Source organism: Pan paniscus, chromosome 1 (assembly GCF_029289425.2).
Source record: "Pan paniscus chromosome 1, NHGRI_mPanPan1-v2.0_pri, whole genome shotgun sequence".
In the NCBI taxonomy this organism is placed as follows: Eukaryota; Metazoa; Chordata; class Mammalia; order Primates; family Hominidae; genus Pan; species Pan paniscus.
The window spans coordinates 183,261,529-183,286,709 of record NC_073249.2 but is presented as its reverse complement, the minus strand read 5'-3'; the positions used below and the strand labels follow the sequence as shown (position 1 = coordinate 183,286,709).

Genomic DNA, 25,181 nt, shown 5'->3' with positions numbered 1-25,181 from the left:
ACGGAGCAGTGATCGCGAGGTAGAGGGAGCAAGGTGGGAGCAGGAGAGGAGCAGTTTTGGGAGAGGACAGGACTCAGCGTGGGATGCTTAGAAGGAGTAGGCTGGGCAGCCTTCAAGGGTCGGCCATTGTGATGAGAGGTCCAGGAGCTGTCTGTCTGCACCGGCACTGAAGTAACCCAGGCTGATGGCAGGAAGTAGCAAAGGCCACTGAGGAGTACACTAAGCTGGAAACAGAGGCCCAGCCATTAGCTTTGGCAAAATGGAGGGGAAGAGTCATTATATCAAGAGCAACATCAGGCCAGGCGTGGTGGCTCACGCCTGTAATCCCAGCATGTTGGGAGGCCGAGGCAGGCAGATCACTTGAGGTCAGGAGTTCAAGACCAACTCCTGGCCAATATGGTGAAACCCCGTCTCTACTAAAAAGACAAAAATTAGCTGGGCGTGGTGGCGGGCACCTGTAATCCCAGCTACTTGGAAGGGTGAAGCAGAAGAATCGCTTGAACCCAGGAGGTGGAGGTTGCAGTGAGCCGAGATGGCGCCACTGCCCTCCAGTCTGGACGACAGAGCAAGACTCAGTCTCAAAAAAAAAAAAAAAAAAAAAAGAGCAACATCAGTGAAAGCCAGAAAGCAGGGTTGTGGTGGGCTGGGGAGCGAGCAGGAGATGGAGGAATAGAGGCGTCCTGTAGAAATGGCTTTTGGGTTTGTGGGGAAGGAGAACAGAGAGGCACTTGAGTCTCTCCCACTCTGGAGAGGCGTGTGGGGCCAAGGGAGGGAATTTTTTTTAGGATGGGAAAGACATGCGCATGGGCAGATGGGAATGCTATAGTGAAGAGGGTGCAGTGGACGGGGAATAGAGAGCAAAACCTGGAGGCGCCGGAGCACCCTGAGCACAGGGGAGACAGAGCGGAAGGAGGAGAGGTGTGTGGGTTTGCGGATTTGGTAGTGGGAGATGAGGGAGTCCTCCTGTGGTGGCTTCTGTTTTCTCCGGGAAACATAAGCAGTGTTCATTGAGAAATTAACTCCTGTATCATTTCTCCCTGCCCATAGTGACTCAGCCGGAAGAAATGAAAGGCATTAGCCAGGGCCAGGCACTGCAGCTCATGGCTGCTGTAATCCCAGCGCTTTGGGAGGCTGAGGCTGGAGGATCTCCTGAGCCCAGGAGTTCGAGATCAGCCTGGGCAACATGATGAGATTTTGTCCCTACAAAAAAAAAAATTTTTTTTTTAATTAAAAAAGCATTAGTCAAGCTTTTGTGTTCTAAGTCCTGGGCCTTTTTTCTCCCACCTCATACCTGAGAAAGTAAATAGGCCGTTTTGTAGTTCTTGTGTCTGAGCTAAGAGGGAGAATACCACTGTGTCTTGGGGAATTGATGCTTTGGCATGGAAGAGAGGGGCAGGGGAACAGGCATTCTCCATCCCACCCTGACCTGCCCCCACAAGAAAGTGGCTGCATGCGATTCGAAAGCCAAGGACTAAGGGCTGCAACTGTGGGGGCCTGTGGGAGAGGTCCTCTTGAAAGAGCTGGGATGGAGGGAGTAGAGGGTTATCTTCCCAAGGACCAGGTTGGACAAGTGAGGCCCTGCAGATGGGCAAAAAATAGTGGAAGCCCTGTGACTGTGACCACTGATGTCTGCAACAGCAGCAGCAGCAGCCTGAAAAATCCTTCCACCTTTCTCTGCAAGGCTGTGGAGCACCACAGCCTTGGGTGACCATCTCTGGGATTGTGCAAACCCCTGGAGTTCATGGATGATCGGAGGGAGCTGAAGGGCAGCCATGAGTGATAGGGAAATCTTGCTGATCTGATGGGTAGAGACTCAAGCTGAATTTAATTTGGTTTAGACCAACTAAGGGATGACCAAAAGGTGTATTTACGTCATGAGTTGCAGAGAGTGTCCAGTTGGCCCAGGACCTGGACAAAGGGTGAGCAGTGAGTGGGAGCTGACATCTGGCTCTCTCCTCACCCTGCACCCTGGGGCTGGAACACAGCAGACACACAATGACCACATGGTGCCACTCGGCCTTCACAGATGAGCACAAGGACATCCCTCCCCGCCAGGCCCAGGAGCAGGGCAGCAGGGCAGCCCCACATGGACCCCGTGCTCACAGTTTGGCAAACTGGACAGAGCCTTGGCTCTTCTCCTTCAGCAGCTATCACGCTCTCCCAGGCCCGGCCACCTGAGCTTCTCATCCATGTGGCTTTGGCACCTAAGCCTCTAGTTTCATTACCTTGGGTTTGTATCTAGTTCCAGATGGCGTACATGCAGAGATCTGGGCAGGCTGCTTACAGGCATTCTCTTGCCCTGCCTCAACAAACACTTTGCCACATGTGGGTGAATGAGAGGGCAGACGCCAATGGGTTAGGATTCTGAGACCCCTGTGTCCCTGTGGGGTTTGGAGCAAGAGCCTGGTTGGCACAGCAGTGAGCACATCTGCTAACTTCAACCACAGGAAGCCAGGGGTCCCAGCTCACCTACCTTCCAGTACTGTGCTCAGTAGCCTTGACAATGAGGGGCAGAGGGAACAGGGCTGCCAGAGCTTCAGGACTACCAAGGCCCAGGCTAGCAGGCACCCAGGCTAGCGAACACCACGAGCCCCTCTTCTAGTGCATGCCAGGGCTACAGAAGACTGGGGCTGGATGAGCTCTAAGACTTGGTTGGGGAGCTGTTCCCTCACTTAGTCATTTATGTCTGATGGTTCCTTGAGCACAGATAGGAAAGTCAATCTTCATTCTTTAACAAATATGTATCAAGTATCTATTGTGTGTGAGGACCCTGTGCTGGCCACTGGGATATGACAGGGAACAAGGTGGACTCATTTCTCCTGCCTGCAAGGAACTGCTGTCCATAGGTCAGGGAGATAGGCACAGATACAAATAGTGGTGACAGCTAGGATGGCTTCCTGGAGGAAACAATGGTTCCAAACAGGTACAGTTGGCTCTGAGGTGCCAAAACACACTAAAGGTAGAGCAAGTCTTTTATTTTATTTTTTTTTAAAAAACAGAGTCTTGCTCTGTGGCCCAGGCTGGAGTGCAGTGGAGCAATCTCCACTGCAACCTCTGCCTTCCAGGTTCAAGCAATTCTCCTGCCCCAGCCTCCCAAGTAGCTGGAATTACAGGTGCACACCTGGCTAATTTTTGTATTTTTTTTTTCTTTTAGTAGAGATGGGGTTTCACCATGTTGGCCAGGCTGGTCTCGAACTCCTGACCTCGGGTGATCTGCCCGCCTCAGCCCCCCAAAGTGCTGGGATTGTAGGCGTAAGCCACCATGCCTGGCCAGTAGAGCAAGTCTTAAGGGGCATTATATTATAACTGCATGCAAGAGAAGTTAGGACCAGTTTGGCTTTGTGCGTGTGTGGACTGAAACCCAAAAGCCAGAAACTCTCTGCATGTGTCCCTCATGGAGCCATATGGTCTCTAGTCTCTGTTTTTCAAAATTTGCAGGACTGATGACTGATTGGACAGTGGTGCAGGAGGGAAGGTCTCTGCATGTCAGTGATTAAATTGCTGAAGATGCCACTGCCTGAGACGGGCAGTATTGAAGGTAAGCAGATCTGGGGTGGGCGGGACAGAGGAGGCTCTTAGTTATATGGATCTGGAGCTCACAGGAGCGGCCCAGACTGGAGATAGAGACTTGGAAGTCATCAGCATATGGTTGGTAGTGGTCAAGATGATCCAGAGAAAAGGGGCAGAGCAGGAGAAAAGAGGAGGCCTAGGACAGAGTCCCGGAAGAGCAGAAGACGAGGTGGTAAAGGAATCAGAGACAGTAGCCAGTGAGGAGAGGGTGGGCCAATGAAGCCAAGGAAAAAAACTGTTTTAATAACTCAGCAATGGGCAGGCATAACTGGCTGAAAAGTATCCTTTTAAAATTTGGGGGCCGAGAGGGAATCTCTAAATCCTCAAAGTTCTGGAAAAAAAGGCAAAAATGCTTAAAGATGCATAAAATTTGCAAAACCTCCCCCGTGGTGCACCAAAATTACCAATGGTGAAAAACCACTCACTGGAAATATTCATTTTTGATCCGTTTGTCATCCAAACCAAATTGTCCAGAATCACTGGAGCCAGTCCCATCCCCTCCTCATACGCCAGGGGGCGCACACGCACTGTTTGTGAATTCAAGTTCAGGACAAAAACAGGCAGTGAATCAGGTGGTTACCAGAACCTGATCCCTCAGCCCAGATCCCTGAACACCACAGCAACCATGCCCTGCACATTACCACGTGATCCCTGAATCCAGGCACCTCAACGATCTCCAAATTTTATTTCTCACCTGACTCCAAACTTACAGGGTTATCAGAAAGACCCCACAGAAGAAACCCCACAGAGGAGAAACCTCATCTCTTTTTCTGCTCAGTTACCTGACCCAGGGCAGTGGGGGTAGGTCCCCCATCCTTCATGGTGAAGCCTAGCAAGCGGCAGGGGGAGGAGGGGTGGGGTAGATAGGAAAGAGCTGGTGTGGCTTTGGCTGACTCTTAAGTGGTTTTAACACGGATTGCGTGGGGGCGGGGTCTGGAGGCAGGGGCGCTTGGATTGAAGCTCATCAAATCCCTCTGATCAGTAGGTCTTGGAATAAATCTTCAGGTAGGTTATTGGTTTCACCCAGAAACTTCTAGGGTCATCATTTGAGTTTGGTATGAGAAGTCAGAAACTCAGTACTGACATTTAAATTACATTTAGAGGGCATTATCATGTCTTTAATTCCGAGGCCAATGTAAGGTTCACAGCTGGAATTGGTATAATATTGGGGTATTAGCCAGTCTCTGCTTGGGGTTGACACTAGGTCAGAGAAGTGGAGGGCGAACATGAGGATGAAGGGGCTTTGTGTGGAGTTTCTGCAAAGCCAGTCTTATCTTGGGTTCCAAGATTATTATTAAAGCTGGGTTGGTTTAGGGTCCTAAATGGTCTCAAGTTTGGGTGGGGTTTCAGGTCAGTATCTGTGTTTGGGGGTCCTTTTATGGTGACCCAATCCCAACTCTGGAATTGAGAATCGAATTCAGAGTGCATTGGTGTTGATCTGGGAATGGGAGAGCAGTACTGGAGTTTTATGTAAGGCTTGGGGTTCAGAAGAGAGAGAACTGGGGTCCATAGCAAGGTAGCTTTTGGACTTCAGGGTTCATTTAGGGACTGGGGGCTGAGCATTAGTACAGGGTTCCATTTAAGGTCCAGCGTTGGTGCTAGCGTCACTATCAAGGTTAGGGCAAGTAGAAGTAATAAAGAGATTTAGAGTCAGAATTGGTATTTGGGATCAGTATAGAGGTTCACAACAAAATTACTACTTGTGCTAATTTGGGGGCAGATTAAGGGCTTTGGACTCAATATTGGGTTTAGGGCAAGGTGTGGGCTCAGTATCAGGTTCAGATCTGTATGGGGAGGAAATGGGGTCCTAGCGTGGTATTAGGTTCATGCTAGGGCTGGAAGCCACTAGAAGGATCTGGATGTAGTATCAGAGTTTGGTCTGTCTATGTTCATTATTGGGGTTCGGGTTCAATATTGAGGTTCCGGTCGGTTTCGACTTGGCGTTGGGTTGTGGCCTGTCTGGGCCTCAGCGGCTCCGCGGCTCTACGAGCGAGAGTGCACGAGGGGAGGGGCGCCGCCGGGGGCGCGCACGGCAGGGGCAGGGGCGCGGGCGCGAGCGCGAGGGGAGCGCGCGGCTGGAGCTGGCGCGGGAGCGGCGGGAGCGGTGGCGGCGGCAGAGGCGGCGGCTCCAGCTTCGGCTCCGGCTCGGGCTCCGGCTCCGGCTCCGGCTCCGGCTCCGGCTCCGGCTCCAGCTCGGGTGGCGGTGGCGGGAGCGGGACCAGGTGGAGGCGGCGGCGGCAGAGGAGTGGGAGCAGCGGCCCCAGCGGCTTGCGGGGGGACATGCGGACCGACGGCCCCTGGATAGGCGGTGAGTGACCCCCCGGCCCCCCACCAGCCCCCTCCGCGCCCGTCCCTTCCCCGCTCTCCTTGCCCTCCCCGCTAGTCCACCCGGCGGAGCTGGGGGCGGTCCCGGGGGGGACGAGGGCGCCGCTGAGGCCGGGCCGCGCCCCCACCTGCCGCGCCCGCAGCCTCGGCGAAGCCCCCCCCCCCCCACGCCCCAGCCTGGCGGCTCCTCCCCGCTCACCCCGCGGCAGACGCGCCCCCAGCGCTGCTGGCTGGCTCGCTCCCCGCCGCCCCTCGCCGCCTCCCTCCCTCTCCACCGCACCTTAGCCGCAGCCCGCCCCCCCCACCCAGCGCAAAGTTTCCCGTTTGCGTTCTTGCTCCCCCTCATCGGTCCCGCCTCGTCCCCCCTTCTAGCGCGGACGCGCTCCGGGGGCGGCCCTCAGACCCCCCAGTCCCGGGCTCCGGGCGGGTCCAGGCCGCGCCCCCGCCCCCGCCGCACAGGCGCCCCCTCCCAGCCGGCGGGGGATCCGCAGCCGGCGCGCCCGGGTCTCGCTCGCGGCCCCGGCGCACGTGCGGTCCCGGGCTGCGCCGGGCGCGAGTTTGAAGCCCCCCACCCCCTTCGTTCGCGAGCACGGGATGGGGAGGGGCCGAACGGGAACCGGGTGCAACGCCCTGGAGGCCCTGGAGCGACCTGTCCCGTGAGGACGTGGCCACTCGGACCCTCTCCGAAAGTTCACTCAGTGGCCGCCCCGCGTCCCGTCCCGTCCCGTCCCGGCTCCCCATCGCCGTGCCCGCGTCTCTGTCTCGGCTGCTTTCTGTTTTCCTCGGCGTCTCTGCCTCCCCTTGTCAGTGCCTCCCAATCTCACGCCCCTGCAATCCCAGGGTCTTTCCAGCTGTCTCCATTCTTTTTCCCCAGGTCACTCTGTTCTTTCTCCCCAGGTCTCTCGGTTCTGTCTCCCTGGGTCGTCTTGTTCCCTGTCCCTGAGTCTCTCTGTTCTCTCCTCTTGGGTCTCTCTATTTCCTCTCCCTGGGTCTCTGTCTCCCTCCCTAAGTCTCTGCCTCTTGTCTCTCACCCATCTCTTGGTGTCTCTGTACCCTCTGTGCTAGGCGCCCCCCCATTTCCCTGGAATGCTGCCCCTCTGGTTCTTCCACCCCGGAGGGGGAGGGGCTAGACTTTCTCCCCATTTCAAGCCCCCCTGCCCCCCAGTGCAGGGCCCCTGAGTTGGAGCAGGTTGGGGGTGGGGAGCGCTACCTGCCTGAGCTGTGAAATGGGAGAGGGAGGCTGCCCCAGCCTGGGGGTTGTCTGGATCTCCCTGAGGGGCCACAGGGCAGGGCCGGGAGGCTGGATTAGGTTGAGGAAGGCTCCACTTTTGAAGGAACAAGGGCAGGGATCCAGAGCGACCTGGTGTCGGATCTGGCCTGAGAACCAGGGAAGTGCACTGGGGTGAGAGGCGTAGAAAAGGATGTGGGGTGGTGGTTCCAGGCGGGTGCTCATGGGGAGGGATCTGCTGAGAAGGGAAGATCTGGTGGGGAATCCTTTGGGAGGCTTCGGGGATCTGAGGCATCCAGAAGAGAGTTCTGACAGGCTATCTAAGGAAATTTCTGTGCTTAGCTCCTTATTAACTCTTGCTTCAGGGAGCATGAAAATCCCTGTTTTTTACTGATTATATGAATGAGCCTAGGGCTTCAAGAAGGAGCAGGTGTAACTCCCCAAGTACAACCCCCTACATTCTCAGCCCCAGGCACAGGCCACACTTTCTCGTACCCTCTTGCCTTCATTTCCACACTCAGCTCACCCCCTCCACCCCCACACACACTCCCTATTCAGCTGCTTTCTTGCCCCCTCTCGCATACCTGGGCCCGCATGCCGGCCAGGGCTCAAGAAATCTGTGCCTGCACACTCTCGCAGCATACCTGTGCACATGCACAGTCATCCTTGTGTATTTTTGTATATGCACTTTCTTGCACATTTTACTTGCTCAGTCTCTTATTTGAAATGTCTTTATAGTGGTTTTTTTAGTTTCCTTTATAGTTTCCTTTTCCAACTGCTCTTCCTCTTCCCTCTTTCTTTCCTTTAACAAGAAAATTGTTTTAACATAATTCCTTCCTTCCTTCCTCCCTTTCTTCCTTCTTCTTGCAACTACTGATACCTCCCCTTTATCCAGCTTTGTGTGCCCTGTGCGGGTTGGCTTGGTGTACAAGGCTGCCAAGAGAGGAGGGGGTGGTTGGGTGTTGGTGAAGGAATTTGGCGGGGCAGAGTTAGACTGCAGCAAACGGAAACTAGCTACACATCTTTTACTGGGAAGTGTATTGATACGCAGCAAAATACTAGCCCTGGCAGTTTGGGCACAGTCCACCCTTTTTTCCATCAGCCCGAACTATGGGAGTCTAGCTTTGAGGGTCCTCCCTGGGGGCGGGGAGGAGGGGACCCAGACCTCCTGCAGTAGAGGGGTTGTGATACACACCACGGCTCCTCCACTTTCCAGCTTCAGGCCTCAGAGAGGCCCCTTTCTCCCTGAGTCTCAATTTCACTCCCTATAAAATGGGGCAGCTAATCCAACCCGGACTGGGTCCCAGGGCTGTTGTAAGAATCCAAGGGAACTGTGTGGCAGTGCATCGTCAGCAGTGGCAGTCACTTCCCTTGTGACTGACACTGCTGTGTGCTTGGTTCCAGCTTGCAGTCAGGGCCCTACCCTCGAGAAGCTCGTGGTCCTTGGGGGAGCAGGTTGCACCATGGGAATGCAAAAGCAATTCAGTTACCTGTCATTGATTGCTGACTGTGTGCCAGACCCCGGGGTAGGCGCTTTCAGCCCCGGCTGCCTTTCTTCCTTTGGGACTAACAGCTATGTAGAAGAGGCAGCCCACCCCTAAGGTTCAGGCATCTGCTCAACTAAAGCAGCTGCGGTTCTGAGTTGGGTTAGAACATTGCAAGAGTTCATCAAGAGACGGGGGAGAGTTCGGAGGTCAGGGTGAGGTGAGTCCCAGAGGAGACCAAGAAGAAGTGATCTGAACTAGGTTTGGAGGGATGAGTAGGAGTTTGAAGAAGAGAGAAAGGACTTGAGATAGATAAAAACCAGTATGAATAAAGACTGGGAGGTGTTGTCACTTGTGAAGTATTCAGAGATGTGGCAGATCACAGAGGGCATTGAATGCCCTGTTAAGTACCTGCAATTTTACTCTGAGAACCCAGAGAGAAAACACCAAAGGTTTAAAGCTTGGATAGGGAGGGTGGAGTGTGCTGTGGTCAGGTTTATGTTTCCAGAAAATGCTCTGTGGCTATGGGAAAAGGATGGAGACAGGATGCCCAGTGGGGCAAGAGGGTGCAGGTAAGTAAGGTGAGAGAAGATGCTGGCTTTGATAGGTGGTAGCATGGTGCCATCTTGAAGGTACACTTGTCAGGACAGAATGATTTATTGGATGTGGGAGTGAAGGAGAGGAAGAGGAAGGAGTCCAGGTTCCTCGGAGTGGTTGAGCGGGCCTTCACTGAAGGCCCTGAAGCTTCACTGTGTTAGGGACTTGGTGAGGAGGGGCAGAGAATAAGCTCTTAGTTGGACATGTGGCCCTTGAGGTACTTGGGACATTGGAGGCTCAGTGGGGGAGGCACATCAAGGAGGGGCTTTGGTGTGAGGGTATGGGAGAGAAATGTCGGTCGGACAAAGAGAAGTGAGAGCTGTATGAGAGACCATAGAGCTGTGCACCTCGAGAGAAAGTAACCTCCGACAGTGGTGAAGAGCTCGAGTTTTATACTGCTAGGATTGGACTCTGTTTACTAGCAGCGTGACTTTAAGCAAGTGGCTTAACCTCTCTGAATCCGCTTCCTCATTTGTCAAATGATTATAATAAAAACCCATGCCTTATAAGGGTTGTTATGAGGATTAAAGATAGTATGCATAAAGTGTGTGTAGCACAGGGCTTGGCATCTAGTGAGTACTGTTGTCTGTGTTTGCAGTTACTGTAATCATCCTCAACAGGGATGGTGTAAACCCACCCTCCCATCAGGGGTCACATGAGGTTGCCTTTAATAAGAAGATAGACTGCTAAGGTTAGGGTCCCTGTCTGCCTAAGGTAGCTGCAATTCTGAGCTGAGATTAGCAGGTCAAGGAGCTCAACAAAGGGGGTGCCTGCCCCTATTGTTATCGATGGGATTGTTTGTGTTGCTCAGGTGTTTGACCTTCAGGTGGGTGGGCTTGAGAAGACTAGAGGTGAGGCCTGCAGAAGAGACTCCATGTTTGGGGTAGGTGGAAGGGAATTTTGAGAAGGGGCAGCCTTGGGGTATTGAGTTCTCCATTTCCTCCCACCCTCCCTGGGCCCTGGGCTTCTACTGAGGCTCTTTCTGCCACCATCTGCCTCTGTGGTCCAGATGCACCATGTCTCTGTGTGACCGTGACTTCTAGGTCTGAGAACTCTGGTTTTAGCTCCTTAGCAGTATTTTAGCTGCTGTTTCTGGGGACTGTTCCTGGTGCAGCCACAGGGGCATTCTGGGGGTTGCTCCAGAGGGCAGCTGTGCCTGCATTCCCCTAGGTATCATCGACTTCCTCCTGACCCACTGCCGGGCCAGGTTTCAGGCCTGGCAGATGATGGGGAACCCTACTGGGGCCAGCCCTGCATTGGCCCCAAGGGCTTTCTTTCTTGATATTGGACATGACTGTGGACTTCACCCCTTCTGAGGCCTTCCTGGGTGCCAAGCAGTGTGATTTCTTTCTTTTTCTCTTTTTTGGTTTGAAACAGAATCTCACTCTGTTGCCCAGGCTGGAGTGTAGTGGTGCAGTTGTGGCTCACTGCAGCCTCCACCTCCTGGGCTCAAGTGATCCTCCCACCTCAGCCTCCTGAGTAACTGAGACTACAGGTGTAGTCCCACCTGGCTAATTTTTGTATTTTTTTAGAGACAGGGTTTTGCCATGTTGTCCAGGCTGCTCTTGAACTCCTGGCTCAAGTGATCCACCTGCCTTGGCCTCCCAAAGTGCCGGGATTACAGGGGTGAGCCACTGTGACTGGCCAGCAGTGTGATTTCTAACTTGGGTCCTGAACCATTCAGGCCCTTTCTGAGTAGCTTTCTAGTCAACCTTCCAGATGTCAGCTCTGGCTCTGTTCTGGGGGGTGTATCTGGTTGTCCTGGTTGTTCTGGGCTCTGTCCCAGTGTGAGTGTAGAGTGGGTTCTGGGAGCTGCAGTTGGTGAATCTGAGTCTTTATTTGGTTGCCTGATAGGTTGTTTTGAGGTCAGTTTGATCCCAGACTGATGTGGTTCAAAGTTACTGTTTGGCTTTTCTAGGATCCTGCCCTCATGCTGTTCTGTGTGCCTCAGGGTCTTTGCAAATGTTTAGTCTTCTAAAATGGCCCCTGGCCACTTTGGGTACACACCTCTTTCCTGGTGTGGCTTCTGCTCCATGTAGGGCCTGTCTCAGTCTCCAAGCACGAGACCCTGCTGTGGCTGGGTGTGGCAGCAGCGCCTGGCCAGCTTGGGGGGCCTTTCCCATTACCCAGTTCCCTGCCTTGGACTCTGTCCCTCTGCCCAGGGTCTCTGCACAATGGTGCAGCCAAAAACCTCACTTGAATACTGTGAGGCCCTGCGGGCATCTCTAGACAAATGGGCCTTTAAGTTTGGGGCCTGGAAGCTGGTTTGTCTGGCCAGACCTGCTGGGCAGCCTGTATGCTGGGAGCAGCAGCTGCTGGAAACTCAGCTTGGGGAGCGGGGAGGGAAGCATGCAGAGAGGGCTGCGGGTTCTGGTGCAGGTAGGTGGGGCAGTGGAGGCTGGGTCGCCAAGCTGGCGAGGGCCATCTTGGGTCAGTTGGGATGGCCTCCAGTCGGTGAGAGTACCCCCATATTGGCAGAGGTGGTTAGTGCAACTTGAGGGTAATTCCCAGGTGCAGAGGTGTGTCCTTGATTTCATGATGAGGGTCAGTCTTGGGCCGGTGAGGACATTCCCACGCACCACCCTCCCACTGTGGTTTCTTTGTGTCCGTTATAGGAGGAGCCAAGGTGGCAGAGTGGTGTGGGGCGGGGATCACTGTGCATGTGGGGGCTTGAGGTGAGAAGCCTGCTGCAAGGTGCAGCTTGCGTCGAGTAGGCCAAACAGCTGAGCTTCCGTGAAGTGGTGATGAGGTGGTGTGGGTGTGTCTGACCCCCACCCCCACCCAGGATGGTACCCACGCTGGTGGGGACTCAATAATGGCTCTAGAAGGAAGGGGCTGGGCTCTGTCGCTGCATGTGTGCCAGCGGAGGAGGCATCCAGGGGCACGCCTTCATTTTAAAAATTATAGAGTAGAGAAAGTCAAAAATAAATATTGCTTCTGAAGCTTCTTTGAAGACTGGCATGTATGTTGGGGTGTGTTCTTCCAGGCTGGGCTGTTTTCTTTGAACTCATTCATGCGTTCATCCACTCATTCAGTGTATGTTGACTGAGCACCTACTATGTGCCAGCTGTCAGCCAGGCGCTGGGGATACGGAAATGAGCTGGGCAGCCACAGTCCATGCTCCTATCAAGCTTATGGTAGTGACTCAGTAATTGTAAAAATATATAAATAGTCATGTTTGTGGTCACGGCTCCAAGCCAAGGTCCAGGCAGGTAGTCTGGGACATCGTGGAAGGCTTCCCTGAGAAAGTGCCACTGGACTTGAGATCCGAGGGTAAGTTGGCCAGAAGAGCATGGGTAGCCTGTGCCAGGCAGTGGCATTCAGCACTGGCAAGGCTGGGAGACAGGAAGAAATTTGGCACATTTGAGGATCAGAAGAGGAAGTTCCCGTTCTGGCAGGAGGAGAGCATGGGCAGGTAGGGCTGCAGAGGTGGGAGGGGCCGACTCTGCTTGGCTCTGGGGTCATGCTGAGGAGCTGGGCCACAGAGTCTACTGCTGAGGTCAGGGACTTGGTCTGTGTGGCTCACAGCTATATGGTTGGTGCCTGGAAGGACGCCCAGCACATAGTAGGTGCTTAGGGAGTATCAAAATGAATGAGCGAGGGAGTGAAGGGAAAAGATGGGCATTTTTACCAGATGGGGATGGTTCTACATGAACATTTCCATAACCTGCTTTTTTTTCTGCATAAACAGCAAATTTTTAATGTCTTTCTGTGTCAATACATATGCTGTTGTGATGAAATTCTTGATGTTTTCTTATGCTTTCCTTTCTGTCCAGGAAGGAGTGGAGGCCCTGGTGCCCTGCCCTTGGTGCTGAGTATCCAGCAAGAGTGACTGGGGTGAAGAAGCAAAGACTCGGTGAGTGTGCCCCACAGAGTGGCCAGGAGCAGGGGTGCACAGGGGTCCTATGGACCAGGCTGAGCAGCTTGGATTTGATGCAGGGTCAGTGGAGAGCTATAGAGGGGGTGTCAGCAGGGGGCATGACGTGATCCAGTGTGCACTGGTGAGAGATTGTGGAGGCCTGGACCAGGGAGGCAGTGACAGAAGTGGAGAGAAGGGGTGTGAGTGCTATTTAGGGAGGTAGAATAGACAGGACGTGGTGAAGGATTGAATGTGGGGCATGAAGGAGGGGAGGTGTCAAGGATGGTGCCCGAGTTTCTGGCTGGAGTGGATGATAGAGGTGGATGGGGAATGACATACAGCTCATCAGCTACTGTAGGTGTGAAATAGGCTTCCGGGTGATGTCCTGGAACTTACACCAGGATCTTTCTTCTGCTTCTCCATTCGCCACGTTTCTGTAGAAAAGACTGTTCCCATCGACTGTAGGTTGTGGTAGAAAGAGCTTGGTGCCTGCAGGATCTGGGCATGTCCTCTGCATCTCTTTGATGTCCCCTTGTTCTCCTCTCTGTCTGTTAGAAGCACAGAATGGGTGGGCTGGAGTTGCAGGGAATGAGGTTGGTGAGTTGGTTTAGAGTCAGCATCATGGGCCTTGGATGTCAGGCTAAAGACTTTAGACTTTTTCCTGAGGGCAATACAGCAGCATTGAAGGTTCTTAAGCAGAGAAGCAATATCCATGTGTTGATCTGTCCATTGCCCATCCGTTCAGTCATTCACGGAACACTGTCTGAATGCCTGCTGTGAAATAAAGTGGCAAACAAAAGTGCAGATTTGCATTTTTATGTGCTGAAAGGTGGCATTGGTCTGTGTGCGGGATGGGTTGGGAGTGATTGAAGGCAGGAAGCCCACCGAAGAGGCAGGAAGTGATGAGGTCTTACTAACACAGTGGCAGTGAGGATGGAGGCAGGTCAGATTCAAACTTATTGATAGGTTAGATGTGTGGGATGAGGACAAGGGAGCATTTAAGGAGGGTTTGCGGGCTTGGTGACTGACAACATGGTGGTGCTGTGCCCAAGACTGGACACCCTGGAGGAGGAGTGGAATTGGGGCAGATGAGTTCTGGTTGGGCCATCCTGAGCCAAGAGCTCGGTGGGTCTGTTGGTGGGTCTGTTCACCCTCTGTAAGCTCCTCGAAGGCAGAGCCTGTGACTCTCTTGTTCATCACCCTGCCCACTGAACATCTGGATGGGTGGCTGAACTAACAAGGCTGTGGAAGAGATGGGTCTGGCCTGGGTAGGGGAAGGAAATGTGTATGTCCTGGGTGTCTCCTGCGGTCCAGACCCTACGCTTGGTGAGATGGGCACTGGGGTTATGTAGAGGGTGCAGCAAGAGGGGCTGTGTCACAGGCTGGAAAGGTCAGATGGGGAGGGTGGGTGTAGGGACACCATGTGTCCCTTTGCCTCTCCATCCTCAGATGATGGTCTGACCTAACTCGAAGTCCAGTCTTGCCAGAATAGGTACCTGAAGGTGGAGCCCTCTGTCCTCTCGGGAGGCCACTAGCTGATGGCATGTCTGGTGGGGTGCAGATGGGGTGTGCTATAGGACCTGACTTCTGGAGGCTGGGTAGGGCTGATGTGGGGGTACAGGGGAAGATACTCTGAGATCCTGAGGCCAGGCGCCAGCAAATACAGGAGTTAAGCCAGGTTGGAGCTTCCTTGGGTACAAGGCCCAGGGTGCCCACAGGGGATTGGGTTCTGGGGCAGGGGCCAGGTCAGGCTCTAGGCTCAATTGGCAAAGGATCTTGTTGTCTGTGTTGGGGTTTCTCAGCCTCAGCACCATTGACATTTTGGATCAGATAACCCTTATTGTGGGGGCAGGGCTTGTTATTGTAGGGTGTCTAGCAGCATCCCTGGTTTCTTCCCCCTAGATGCCAGTAGCATCTCCCCGCTTTCCCCAGTCTCGACAATCAAAAATGTCTCCAGTCGTGTAATGTCCCATGGGGGCAAAATTACCCTGAATTGAGAACCTCTGGTCTACAGCCTCTTGCTGCTTTCACTATACTGTACAAACCTGGAAAACTGGGGAGGGTCAGTGGGGAAGATGGATAGTGATGGGCCACTTGAGCAGAGTTCTGAGGGGTGAGTGAGTGCTGGGGCAGGAGAAGGACTTTTTTTTCCAATAGACAGAACAGCAAGTACAGAGGCTTGGAGGCACAAAGTTGGGAAACAGTAATCCAAGGGGGACCCCAGCCCCAGAGGAAGGGGCCTGGAGGCTTAGGGGTTACAGCTGCAGGAAGATACCTCTGCTGGTCCCCTTTGGTCATTTGCCTCCAGAGTTAGTCTCCTGCTGACCCTTTGCCGCCTCCAAGTCTCTGCGACACTCCTCCTAATCTCCCCCTCCACTCCTCAGTGAGATGGGGAAACTGAGAGCTGCAACAGGGTGGGACTCAGTCCAGCTGGTGGGAGCCCCGATACCAGCCGTGGGAGGGAGGGCTGTTCCTGGCTCTGCTCACGGATTCTGGCCAACTGGCTGGAGGAGGGAAGGCGGCCTCACCCTCTTCCCCACAGGCCCCTCCTTCCCTGGGTCAGGGGTCCTGGCTGAGACTGTAATTTATTCCCGTCATAATCCAGTGGTTGGTTTGGTGAGAGCTGGAAACATGTTGGTTTTCCCTTCCCAAGTGTAACAAGGCCTGTTTCCGCCTCCGCGGCCGCTGCTGCAGTGCCACGCGGTGAACTGTCCAGGACATGACAAAAGGGCTCGGTTAGCTGCCCGCTGGTTAGAAGATGAACGGCTCAGAGCTCTCCCTGCCGACAGGCGCTTCCCTTCCTGTTGCCCAAGTGCTGGCCTTTCCTCTTGGCCGTCTGCTCTGTAGGGCCCTGGATACCCCTCCTTCTGCTCATGTCCATTTCTGGGCCCCAGGGTCCTGGCCTGGGGAGGTGAGGTGGGGGAGGCTACAGAAACAGGTGGTATTTGGAGACTAATTAATATTTGTGAATAACAATGCATGCCCAAGGAAAACAAATCAATCTGTGTTTGCGTATTTATGATGAGGACTCAGGAATGATCACAGCTGTTCTCCAGCCAGGGAAGCCCCCATCACATGGTCCCTTGGGCCCCCACAGAGGCTGGCAGGGTGGTTAGGGTGGGCTGCATGGAGGTGACATGGCTTCTGTGTTTTGTAACGTGAATCTTCTGTGACGTTCATATGCGAACGCTGTGGCTTGGTCTAGTGCCTGCTTCTTCCTTTTCCCTCAAAGCAGTGATTCCCAGGCTCTTTGGTTTCACGAACCAATACAATTTCCAAAAGTACTCAAGAGCCAGACATGGGGTTGGCAATTTTTTATTTTGCCAAGTAAAGGCATTATAAAAAAACAACTGCTATCTGCTGTCCCCATCACTTCATACAGGAAAGAACATTTTAACACCAAGGACAATATTTGAGAATAAAGGACAGTTCTTCCCAAGAAAGGGCAGTTGGCAGCTTTACACTGACGTAGCAAAGGAAAAGGATATATTAAAACCATTCTGAATGTGGAAAAATTGTGTCCAATTATATTCTATAATATCATACCGTATGTAATTGTATTCCTGCCCAAGTATGTCAGCTTGGCAGAACGGATGGTCCACAGTGCAATTCAGAGACGAGCTTGAGTGCCCCAGTGCTCCGGCCTTGTTTTTATCTCGGTTGTTGAAAGCCCAGGCTCACCCAGCCATGCTGGTGAAGTGGGTGCTCTGCTGTGAACACCGTTGCATGGATTCACAAGATGCTCAACCTCGCAACCGCAGTCAGGCTAGCAGCAGCCCTGCCCCTTGTTCCTCTCCCACCTTCTCCCCACAGGTGACCCTGGGACCCTGGGACTCTGGGGGCCAAGGTCTACTCTTGAGGCCAGGCCTGGGGATCCAGGGCTGCTCTGCTCTGATGAGGGAGGCCCTGGAGCTGGGAGTGGCCTGAACCGCCTGACACCAGGGCAGGCTCTGTGCCCGGAGTCTCAGGGCGGGAGGCAGCTTGCTCTCGCCAGGAGCTGGTGAGGGAGAGGCCCTGGCTCGTACAGCTGTGTGGCTGCCAGAGTAGTTGCCTGAGAATGTGTTTGTGTGTGTCCCTTGTGTTTCCCCATCTCCCTGGGCATCTGTGTCCTTGTGTCCATCATGGACCACTGGAAGAAGCTCTCTGTTCTACTTTCTGGATCTGAACAAAGTGTCCTGAGCACCCCAACCCACATACACAGGGGGTTCCTGGAGGCCCCACGTTGGGGGTAGGGTTACCTGAGGCCCAAGTTCTCCAACACCCATGGCCAGACTCTCATCCAGGCTTGTACCACATGGGTGTCTATTCTGGGAGTTTTACCCCCATGATGGCTCTCCTGGGAGCTCTGCCCCCACCATGATGTCTGTAACAGCACGTTACACCTCTGCTAATGTATGGGGAGTTGCACCCCTGTAATGTCCTTATCAGGCAGCTGCACTCCATGATGTCTGTACCCTCTGTGTCCACCCACGTGATGTCTAGACCACACCATTACACCTCCATGATGTCTGCACCTGGGAGTTATACTGCTATGATTACTGCACCAAGGCGGCTACAGGGGATTAAGCCTCTGCTCATTGTACTGGGGAGCTATATCCCATGATGACGGTGCTGTGCATTTTATTTTCATAGCAGGGAGATATGCTCGTGCTGGGGGCCTATGTCCCTATGAAGCCTGCCTGGCAGGGATTGCATGCTTGGAATGCTTGTTCCTGGAAGTTAACCTCTGTGACTATTATATTGTTATACCCGATGATGCCGGTACGAGGCCACTGTGCCCTGTCCTTCGGTGCAACACAACTGTTGAGTTATAAACTCATGTGTCTCAATCAGGGGCTCCAGGATGGTCCATCAGGGGACCATACCCCCATGATGACCTGGCCTGGCATAGGATACCAGATGTGTCCACAGGCCCAGGGAGGAAGAGCCACTCATAGTCCACCACCTGATGGCCGCTGGGAAGGTGCTCCATCGTTGGCTGCATGTGGCACCATAGCGCAAGCTCAGGCAGGGCCTTGGTGATGTGTGACCTCCATCCCACTGTGGCCTTGCAGGCGTCATTGTGGTCTCAGCCACCTCAGCTCTGGGATCGTGGAGCAGATCCATCCCCAGCTTGGTGTAAATGGGGCTGGACACCTATCAACGTTCTTACTTGAAGAACTGGTGTAAATGAAGGCTGGACACCCTTCAACGTTCTTACTTTGTTGTTCAGCTCCTGTCTCAGATTTTTGGTGGGATCCTGGGACAGGGGACAACTCTCACCCCTTTTCCTTTGTGTTTGGCCCCATCCCACTTTGCATTCCCACCTGCTTTGTCCAACACCTTTGCTCAACTGCTGCCTTCTGACCTCATGAACGTTGATTATCTCAGTTGAGACAAGGGTTCAAATTTCAGAAACGACTGGAGCACCTTTGAGCCCTGCCCATTCCTGGTCACCTGCCCTGTCACCTTGCAAATTCTCTTACTATTGTGGGTCAGCGGGGACCTGGGTCTGATCACAACTCCCCTATCAAAGTCCATGCATATCACTGTGGGGCCCCAAGGCGTGTTCACCGTCGTGCACTCTGCTCTGTTGCGTCTTCACAGCATTCATGAGGGATTGACCACGTCTCACCCCTCTGCCCAGAGCATGGTGTGATCAGAGCTTGTGGGCACTTCCATACATCCCCTGGTGCCCCCCAGGTGAGGGGTATGGGAGAGAGACACTAGGGAGCTCACCAGTGGGGCCAGGGAGTGATAGCAGCGTATCTCCCATGTATAGTGCGGCCATGCTAGAGGCTTCACCCAGGTGCCTGCAGGCACTCCAGGCCAGGAGCCTTGGAAGTAAAGGCCTAGAGGCATTCAGCCAGTCCCAGACGCTACTCAGTCTTTTTGTGCATAGCTTCCTGTCTCAAACATCGGCCCCTGAGGTTCACACCCCATCATCCCTACACTTGTTTGGCTCCGGGCTTCTGGGGCAAGGGCAGAAGAGATGTGAGGTTTGAATTCTAGGGTCTAACACCCCATTCCTGGCCACTGAGGCCTCCCTGTGGTTTCTCTGTGAAGTAGGAAGGTGCCATGGGAATGGGTAGGACGAGGGTGGCCAGGTAGGGCAGCAGCAGCTTGTCAAGAGCACGTCCTGGTGAGCACTGAGGGGTTGTGGCTTTGGCTGGAAGCCTCTGATACCTGGAGCCTGTCTTCTGCTAACAAGCCTGTGTTCAGGGGCCTGTGCTCAGCGTGCTCGTGGAGTCTGGCCTCCCACCTTCTCCCTCCCTGCTGGGGAGAGGAGGGGCAACAGAATTCTACCAGGGAGACTCCAGAGTCAGTTGGCTTTGCCCCTCACTGCTCCTTGTCACCGTCTTGTCTCTCTGTCCTCTGTCCCACGTAAGCGTCTCTCTGACCCTGTTTCCCTGTCCTCTTATGGGGCTGAGTTAGAAGCTCAAGGTTTGGACTGGAACACACTGTACATCCTCTGGTCTCACTCGCTCCCTGTACCTCCTACTCAGGTTTAGAGAATGGCCTGAAGGCCTCCTGCGCTCTTTCTCCCTCCACCGTGACTGTTGGGCTGTCCTTGTGGGTGCTGGGGAATAAGTGAGGAGCTTGGGTGGTCACTGGGGTCAGAAGGTCTAGGTGGTCATTGCACAGCCCAAGTGGGGGGCTCTGTTGAACTAGGCTCTGGATGGTCAGTGAGGATGACTGGGGGTCAGAAAGCGTCAGGGGTGGGCATTAGGGACAGCAGTAAATACCAGCTAACTGGCTCTGCCCTTCTCTCCATTACAGGTTGATTGTCCTGGGCTGTGGCTGGCTGTGGAGCTAGAGCCCTGGATGGCCCCTGAGCCAGCCCCAGGGAGGACGATGGTGCCCCTTGTGCCTGCACTGGTGATGCTTGGTTTGGTGGCAGGCGCCCATGGTGACAGTAAGTCTGGCCCCTCAAGGTACAGATCTCCCAGGTTGAAAGGTGGCATCCTTCCCAGCAGGACTCTGGGATGGGGACAGACCAGCTACTAGGAGAGACAGGGTGGCCAGAAACCCTTTAGACCTTCTGTCCTAGAGAGCCCCCACTGCTTGGAGAGTCTCCTTCTAAGGAATACCTGGGTACTTAGGAGCATCTTTAGGCACCAGAGCGGGGCAGTCGAATCGTGACCCTGTCTTATGGGGCTGGGGTGAGACCTGTCCTGGATTCATGTGGTCATTGTGTGATGTGCGCGTGCGTGTGCTGTGTGCACTGTTGCAGATCTGTGCTGAAGGCACAGTGTGAGCTACAGCCAGGGGTCGGCATGGGAATGGGGGGTGGCATGCAGGGCATGCGTATGGATGTGTGCCCAGGACGCGGATGTGTCCGTAGGCCCAAGGAGGGTCAAAAGCGGGAGCCACCCATAGCTCTTCCCCTACGCTGGACCCTCAGGATCCAAGTATGCAGATCTGAGCCCCTCCTTCTCCTTTCATGGGGACCTTCTAGGCAAAGGAGCATCCCCCCCACCCCAGCTCCTCAGCCCTGGAAATGGGGGGAGGATTGTGTTTGGCCGGCAGGAAGCTGAGCAACGCCCCTCTGTGTGTGTTTGTGTTGGAGGGAGGTGGAATTGTCCCCATCCAGATCCAACTCCGAACTTTGGTCCCTTTCCTGCTGCCCTTCCCCCTGCCTGGCACTATGAGACTGGCCTCAGCCCGCCCCATCGCCATGGTTACCACTGCTTGGTTACTGGTGGGAGGCGGGGCACAGGGCAGATTAGCCAATCTGCAGGCTGAGGGGGAGGGGCGAGGTCGGAGCCAAGGTCCCTGGAGGAAGGGGCCGTTCCCAGCCTGTCCAGAGCCCAGGGGTGATCCAGGGCCAACCCTGGGGTCAGCCCACGGGTCACCAGGCCATAGGGCTCCCCCACCCGCCTCCGTATCTCTGGGTACAGATCTCTCCCCTTGCCCCACCAGGGCTCTTTCTCCTAATGGCTCATTAATTATTCAGGAACTGATTCTGGAGTGGGGTGGGACTGGTGTGGTCCCGCCCTTTGTCCTCAAGTGCTGGGTCCTGGGTGGAGCTAGAAGGGAAAGGAGAAGGGGCAGGCATTCCCAAGGGGTGGAGCAAAGGGTCATGGGAGCACCAGGTACCAAAGAGAGGGCTGGGCAGGTGAGAGCAAGGAAAAAAGACAGGTGGGGAATCACATGGGGAAGTGGGGCAGGGGATCTCCAGGCCTGGCTGGAACCTGCAGGGGCAGGTTGGAGTAGAAAGCCTTATCAGGTGTGACCCACATGGTTGGCAGGAAGGTGAAGGCTTGTCCAGGTGTGGTCAGTAGCTCTTGGACATTGAAGTACTGTCCTTGCCCTCCCCGCCGACCCAACCCCAGGCACTTTCAGGGCCTTCAGACAGGAGCTCTAGGGCAGGGGAAGGATGGCCCAGTTGGGCTTCAACAGATAACACATCCTGGGAGAAGAGCTGCCCTCCTCCTCCTGTCTCAGACCCAACGCGCCCCAACCTGTACCCCTCACTCTCATCCCCCAGCCTGCTGTCTTCCCGTGTTCTCTCCCGTGAAAGGCATTACCACCCACCCGGTCACCCAAGTCAGAACCTGGGCCTCCTCCAGCCTCCTCCCTCCGTGATATCCCACATCTAATCCATCACCAAGCTCCGTTGCTTCTACCTTCTGAATATCTTTGGAATGCATCCACTTCTCTCTCTACCGCCTTCATCCAAGCCACCCTCGGCTCTTGGGCTTTTGCACGCAACAGCCTCCTGACGGTTTCCCTGCCTCCAGTCTTTTCCTTCCTAATCCATTCTGCATTCCAAAGGTAGAGTCGTGTCACAAGGTGAAAACATCATCCTGTCACTCTTCAGTTTAGAATCCTTCATTCCCTCCCACCCCCAGGCCCCCAGGGTCGTAACCCTTCTATAGGCCCTGCATTATCAAGCTTCTATCAACCTCATCCCTCGCTGTCCCTCCACCCACCCCACTCACCCACCACGCTGACTTCTTTCAGTGGTTCACCAATTCCCAGTAGTAATTGGTAGGGGCAAGGGGGAACAGTTTTTAAAGCAAAGAACCTCCATGCTGGTTCCTTAGGAACCAAAGCCCAAACACCAGGTCTTGACGGTAGAAAGCAGCTGAAGAAGCTGAAATCCTGCCTTCTTCAGGTAGGGGGTTCAGGGGACTCAGGCCTTCTCCCAGGCAGAGAGCCATGGGGCAGGAGCCTGGGCTGGGGGTCATAGTGACCGAGCCGCAGGAGCCAGGGTCTGTCTTCCAGGCCTGTCTTACACTGCACACAGTTTTGGATCTCTCCCTGCACTGAGGCAGGGCTCAGGCTGAGCTTGGGCAACTACTAGCCAGGGGCAAGTGGCCATACACGGACAGGGCCACTGCAGAAGATAGGGTAGGCACCCCAGAGAATTGACAGCTGGGGCAGTGAAGCGCGGAGTGGACAAATGTGTTTCAATAGGCCTCTTAACGAGACAAATGAATGGGGGCCCTGGCCTCTGAGGGGAGTGGAGGGAAGCGGGTGGAGAAGCAGCTGCCAAGAGTTAGCCCAGAGGCCCCAGTGTCAGTGCCGCACGCGCAACTCCAGTGGAGATTTGGGCACACATTGGGGTAGGATCTGCCGCAGCGCAGCTTCCCCAGCCAGGCTTTGTGGCTTCTCAGGAGGGGAGGTTGTGGGGCCAGAGGTGTCCTGAGCCAGGGCAGAGGTTTTTGCTGATCTCAAGTGCGTGTCGCGTGCCTGTCTTCAGGCAAGACCTGCAGTGTGGAGGCACAGGCTTGTGAGCAGTGACCACAGGGTGTGCTGGGTAGGTGGCACTGACACAGGCCATGGCAGAAGCATCTTGGGAGAGGAGTTGGGAGGCTTCCTGGAAGAGGGGAGCCCTGAAGGGTGAGTGGACATTTGCTAATGGGGGGGTATTGCATAATGAGGTGGGGTTGGGGGGAAGAAGCACGAATGTGGCTGGGCTTCTCTGTGGAATTCATGGGAGAGCCACAGTGAGAACCCGACAGCACGGGACAGAGGTGGGGTCCGAAGACCAGGTGGGAGTGAGACCCTGGTTATGGCCCATTTACCCAGAATCCTAGGAGCTCAGAGCAGGATGCGTGCTGGCTGGAGGGGTGGGTGGCGGGTGGGTTGACAGAGGTGGGCAGAGGCTGAGGAGCTGGGAGCGTGTCTGTTGTGTCATTTCCCTCCTCCCCAGAGCCTGTGGAGCACACAGGGTCTGTTGTCTGTCGTCATGCTCTCCCCCTCGTTCTATGGGTGGCCTGTCTAGACTCTGCTCCCTGTGGGACTTCCCGCAGATTCCGTTGCTTTCTTTCTCTGGGCCTGTTTTCCTATTGCACAATGGGGATAATCACTCCTACCTGGAAAGGTTAACTGAGGTCACATGGATGAGGCGCCTGGAACCTAGTATGTATTCCCCTTATCTGAGGCCATGACCTGGGGCTCTTGCTCTGTCCCTGGGAACCAGGCTTGTCTCTGAGTGGGCTCCAGGGGGGTACCAGGAACAGTCACAGGAGCTCACTGAGTCCCAGCTTAAGCTGCTCAGACCCAGGGATATCTGTCTCTCCAGAAGCTCCCTGCCCTGCCTTTGCCGGCCCTCATGGCCCTGCCTCCGTGTGTACATGTGTATGTGTATTCCATGGGAAAGGCACAAAATAGCAGTCAGTCTCTCCATAGAAGAGCCTTGATGGTGGCCCAGTTTGACTCTCCCTGGGGCTGGACCCCTACAGCCTCCCTGGGAGGTGGTTGCAGCCCCCTTCCTCCAGCCAGTTCCACTTACTCCTTTCTTAGGCCACTTCCTCCCACCCTGCATGGGCTTGGTGGCTCGAGAATGTTGCCATCCATACCCCGGGAGCTGTGCTGAAAGGGCTGTGCGGCCCCCGACCACTGTGTGTGTCAGGGAGGGGGCACGCTCTCGTGGGGTGTCAGGCCAGGTGGCGGTGGGTAACTGGCAGAAAGGCCCTCCTGGTGTGCTCTGGTGGCACCCTGTTGACCCAGTCTCAGAAGTTGTGTTCCGACCCTCACTGAACACCAGCTGTGGGTCAGGCACGGGGCAGAGTAGTCCAAGTAGCTTGGTTTGCTGCCTGCCTGGGGACCTGACACTGTGGGATCTGGTCAGTGCTGGGATGGGAAGCTCTGGGCACCTCAGGCCATGGGACACAGAGCAGGCTCCTACAGCAGCTTGGCTGGGTGGGACATGAGAGAGGGGCTGGGCTGGGCACACTCAAAGGCAGGGAGGAGTCTGAGGGCCTGGCCTGTCAGGGTGGCCTAGGTGGTGGGTCCAAGCTGTGTGCTCTGCACAGTGCTGGGCCTGTACTATAGTAGGTGCTCAAAAAATACTTGTTGAAAGAGTAAAGAAGCCAGATGTGGTGGCTCACACCCGTAATCCCAACACTTTGGGAGGCCAAGGCAGGTGGATCGCCAGAGCTCAGCAGTTTGAGACCAGCCTGGCAATGTGGTGAAACCCTGTCTTTACCAAAAATACAAAAAATTAGCCAGGCATGGTGGTGTGCACCTGTGGTCCCAGCTACTCGGGAGGCTGAGGTGGGAGGATTGCTTGAGCCTAGGAGGTGGAGGCGGAGGTTACAGTGAGCTGAGATTGTGCCACTTGTACTCCAACCTGGGTGACAAAGTGAGACCCCCCTCTCAAAAAAAAAAAAGACTAAAGAAAAGTGAGCCTGAGAGCTTAGGAGGAGCACATTTCAGAGAGGAACGGAGAGAGGAACATCAGGCCCGTTGGTAGCTGAGGAGAGGTGCGGTTAGATCTGTGCTCCCCAAAGATCCTCTGCTGAACATAAGGGGCAACGCCTTGTCTCCTGTGCTGTGTCCTGCAGGTGGAGGTGGATTGGAGGGAAGCGGAGGGCGAGGCCTGGTTGAGGGGCGGGGCCTGCCTGTCTGGTCCCCGGGGCTGCCTTGGGCCAGCCTGGCCTAGTCTGTTGGGTGGGCGGGCAGGGTGCAGGCTCCTCTCCAGCCTCCACGGGAGGGGAGTTGTTCTGCCTCCTCGATAGCCCCAGGCCTTGGGCACAGCCCAGCCCCCCACGGCTCTTGGGCCCTCCTCCTTCCAGGCCGCCGGTGACCCACACCTTGCTCTCCTCCCCGGCGTCTCCTCTCCGCTTCTTTGTTTGGAGCGGAGGCCCCGCCCCACCCCGCCCCCAGGCGCACTCGCCCGGCCATT

At 55.0% G+C, this 25,181-nt stretch overlaps 1 protein-coding gene across 21 annotated transcripts in view; it reads left to right on the top strand.

Moving 5' to 3' along the window:
* Positions 1 to 528: 528 nt before the first annotated feature.
* Positions 529 to 25,181, top strand: part of PTPRF (protein tyrosine phosphatase receptor type F) — a 98,257-nt gene continuing 73,604 nt past the window's right edge. For 9 of the 21 annotated variants that reach the window (XM_055094306.2, XM_055094320.2, XM_055094318.2 and 6 more), the window contains exons 1-3: positions 5,660 to 5,878; positions 12,981 to 13,060; positions 19,823 to 19,958. In XM_055094306.2, coding sequence (XP_054950281.2) covers positions 19,868 to 19,958 — 91 coding nt within the window. In that variant the 5' untranslated portion in view covers positions 5,660 to 5,878; positions 12,981 to 13,060; positions 19,823 to 19,867. Of the gene's footprint in view, positions 919 to 3,438; positions 3,539 to 5,658; positions 5,879 to 12,980; positions 13,061 to 19,822; positions 19,959 to 25,181 lie in introns of those variants that run through there. The other 12 variants (XM_055094299.2, XM_055094291.2, XM_055094283.2 and 9 more) reach the window with 4 other exon arrangements.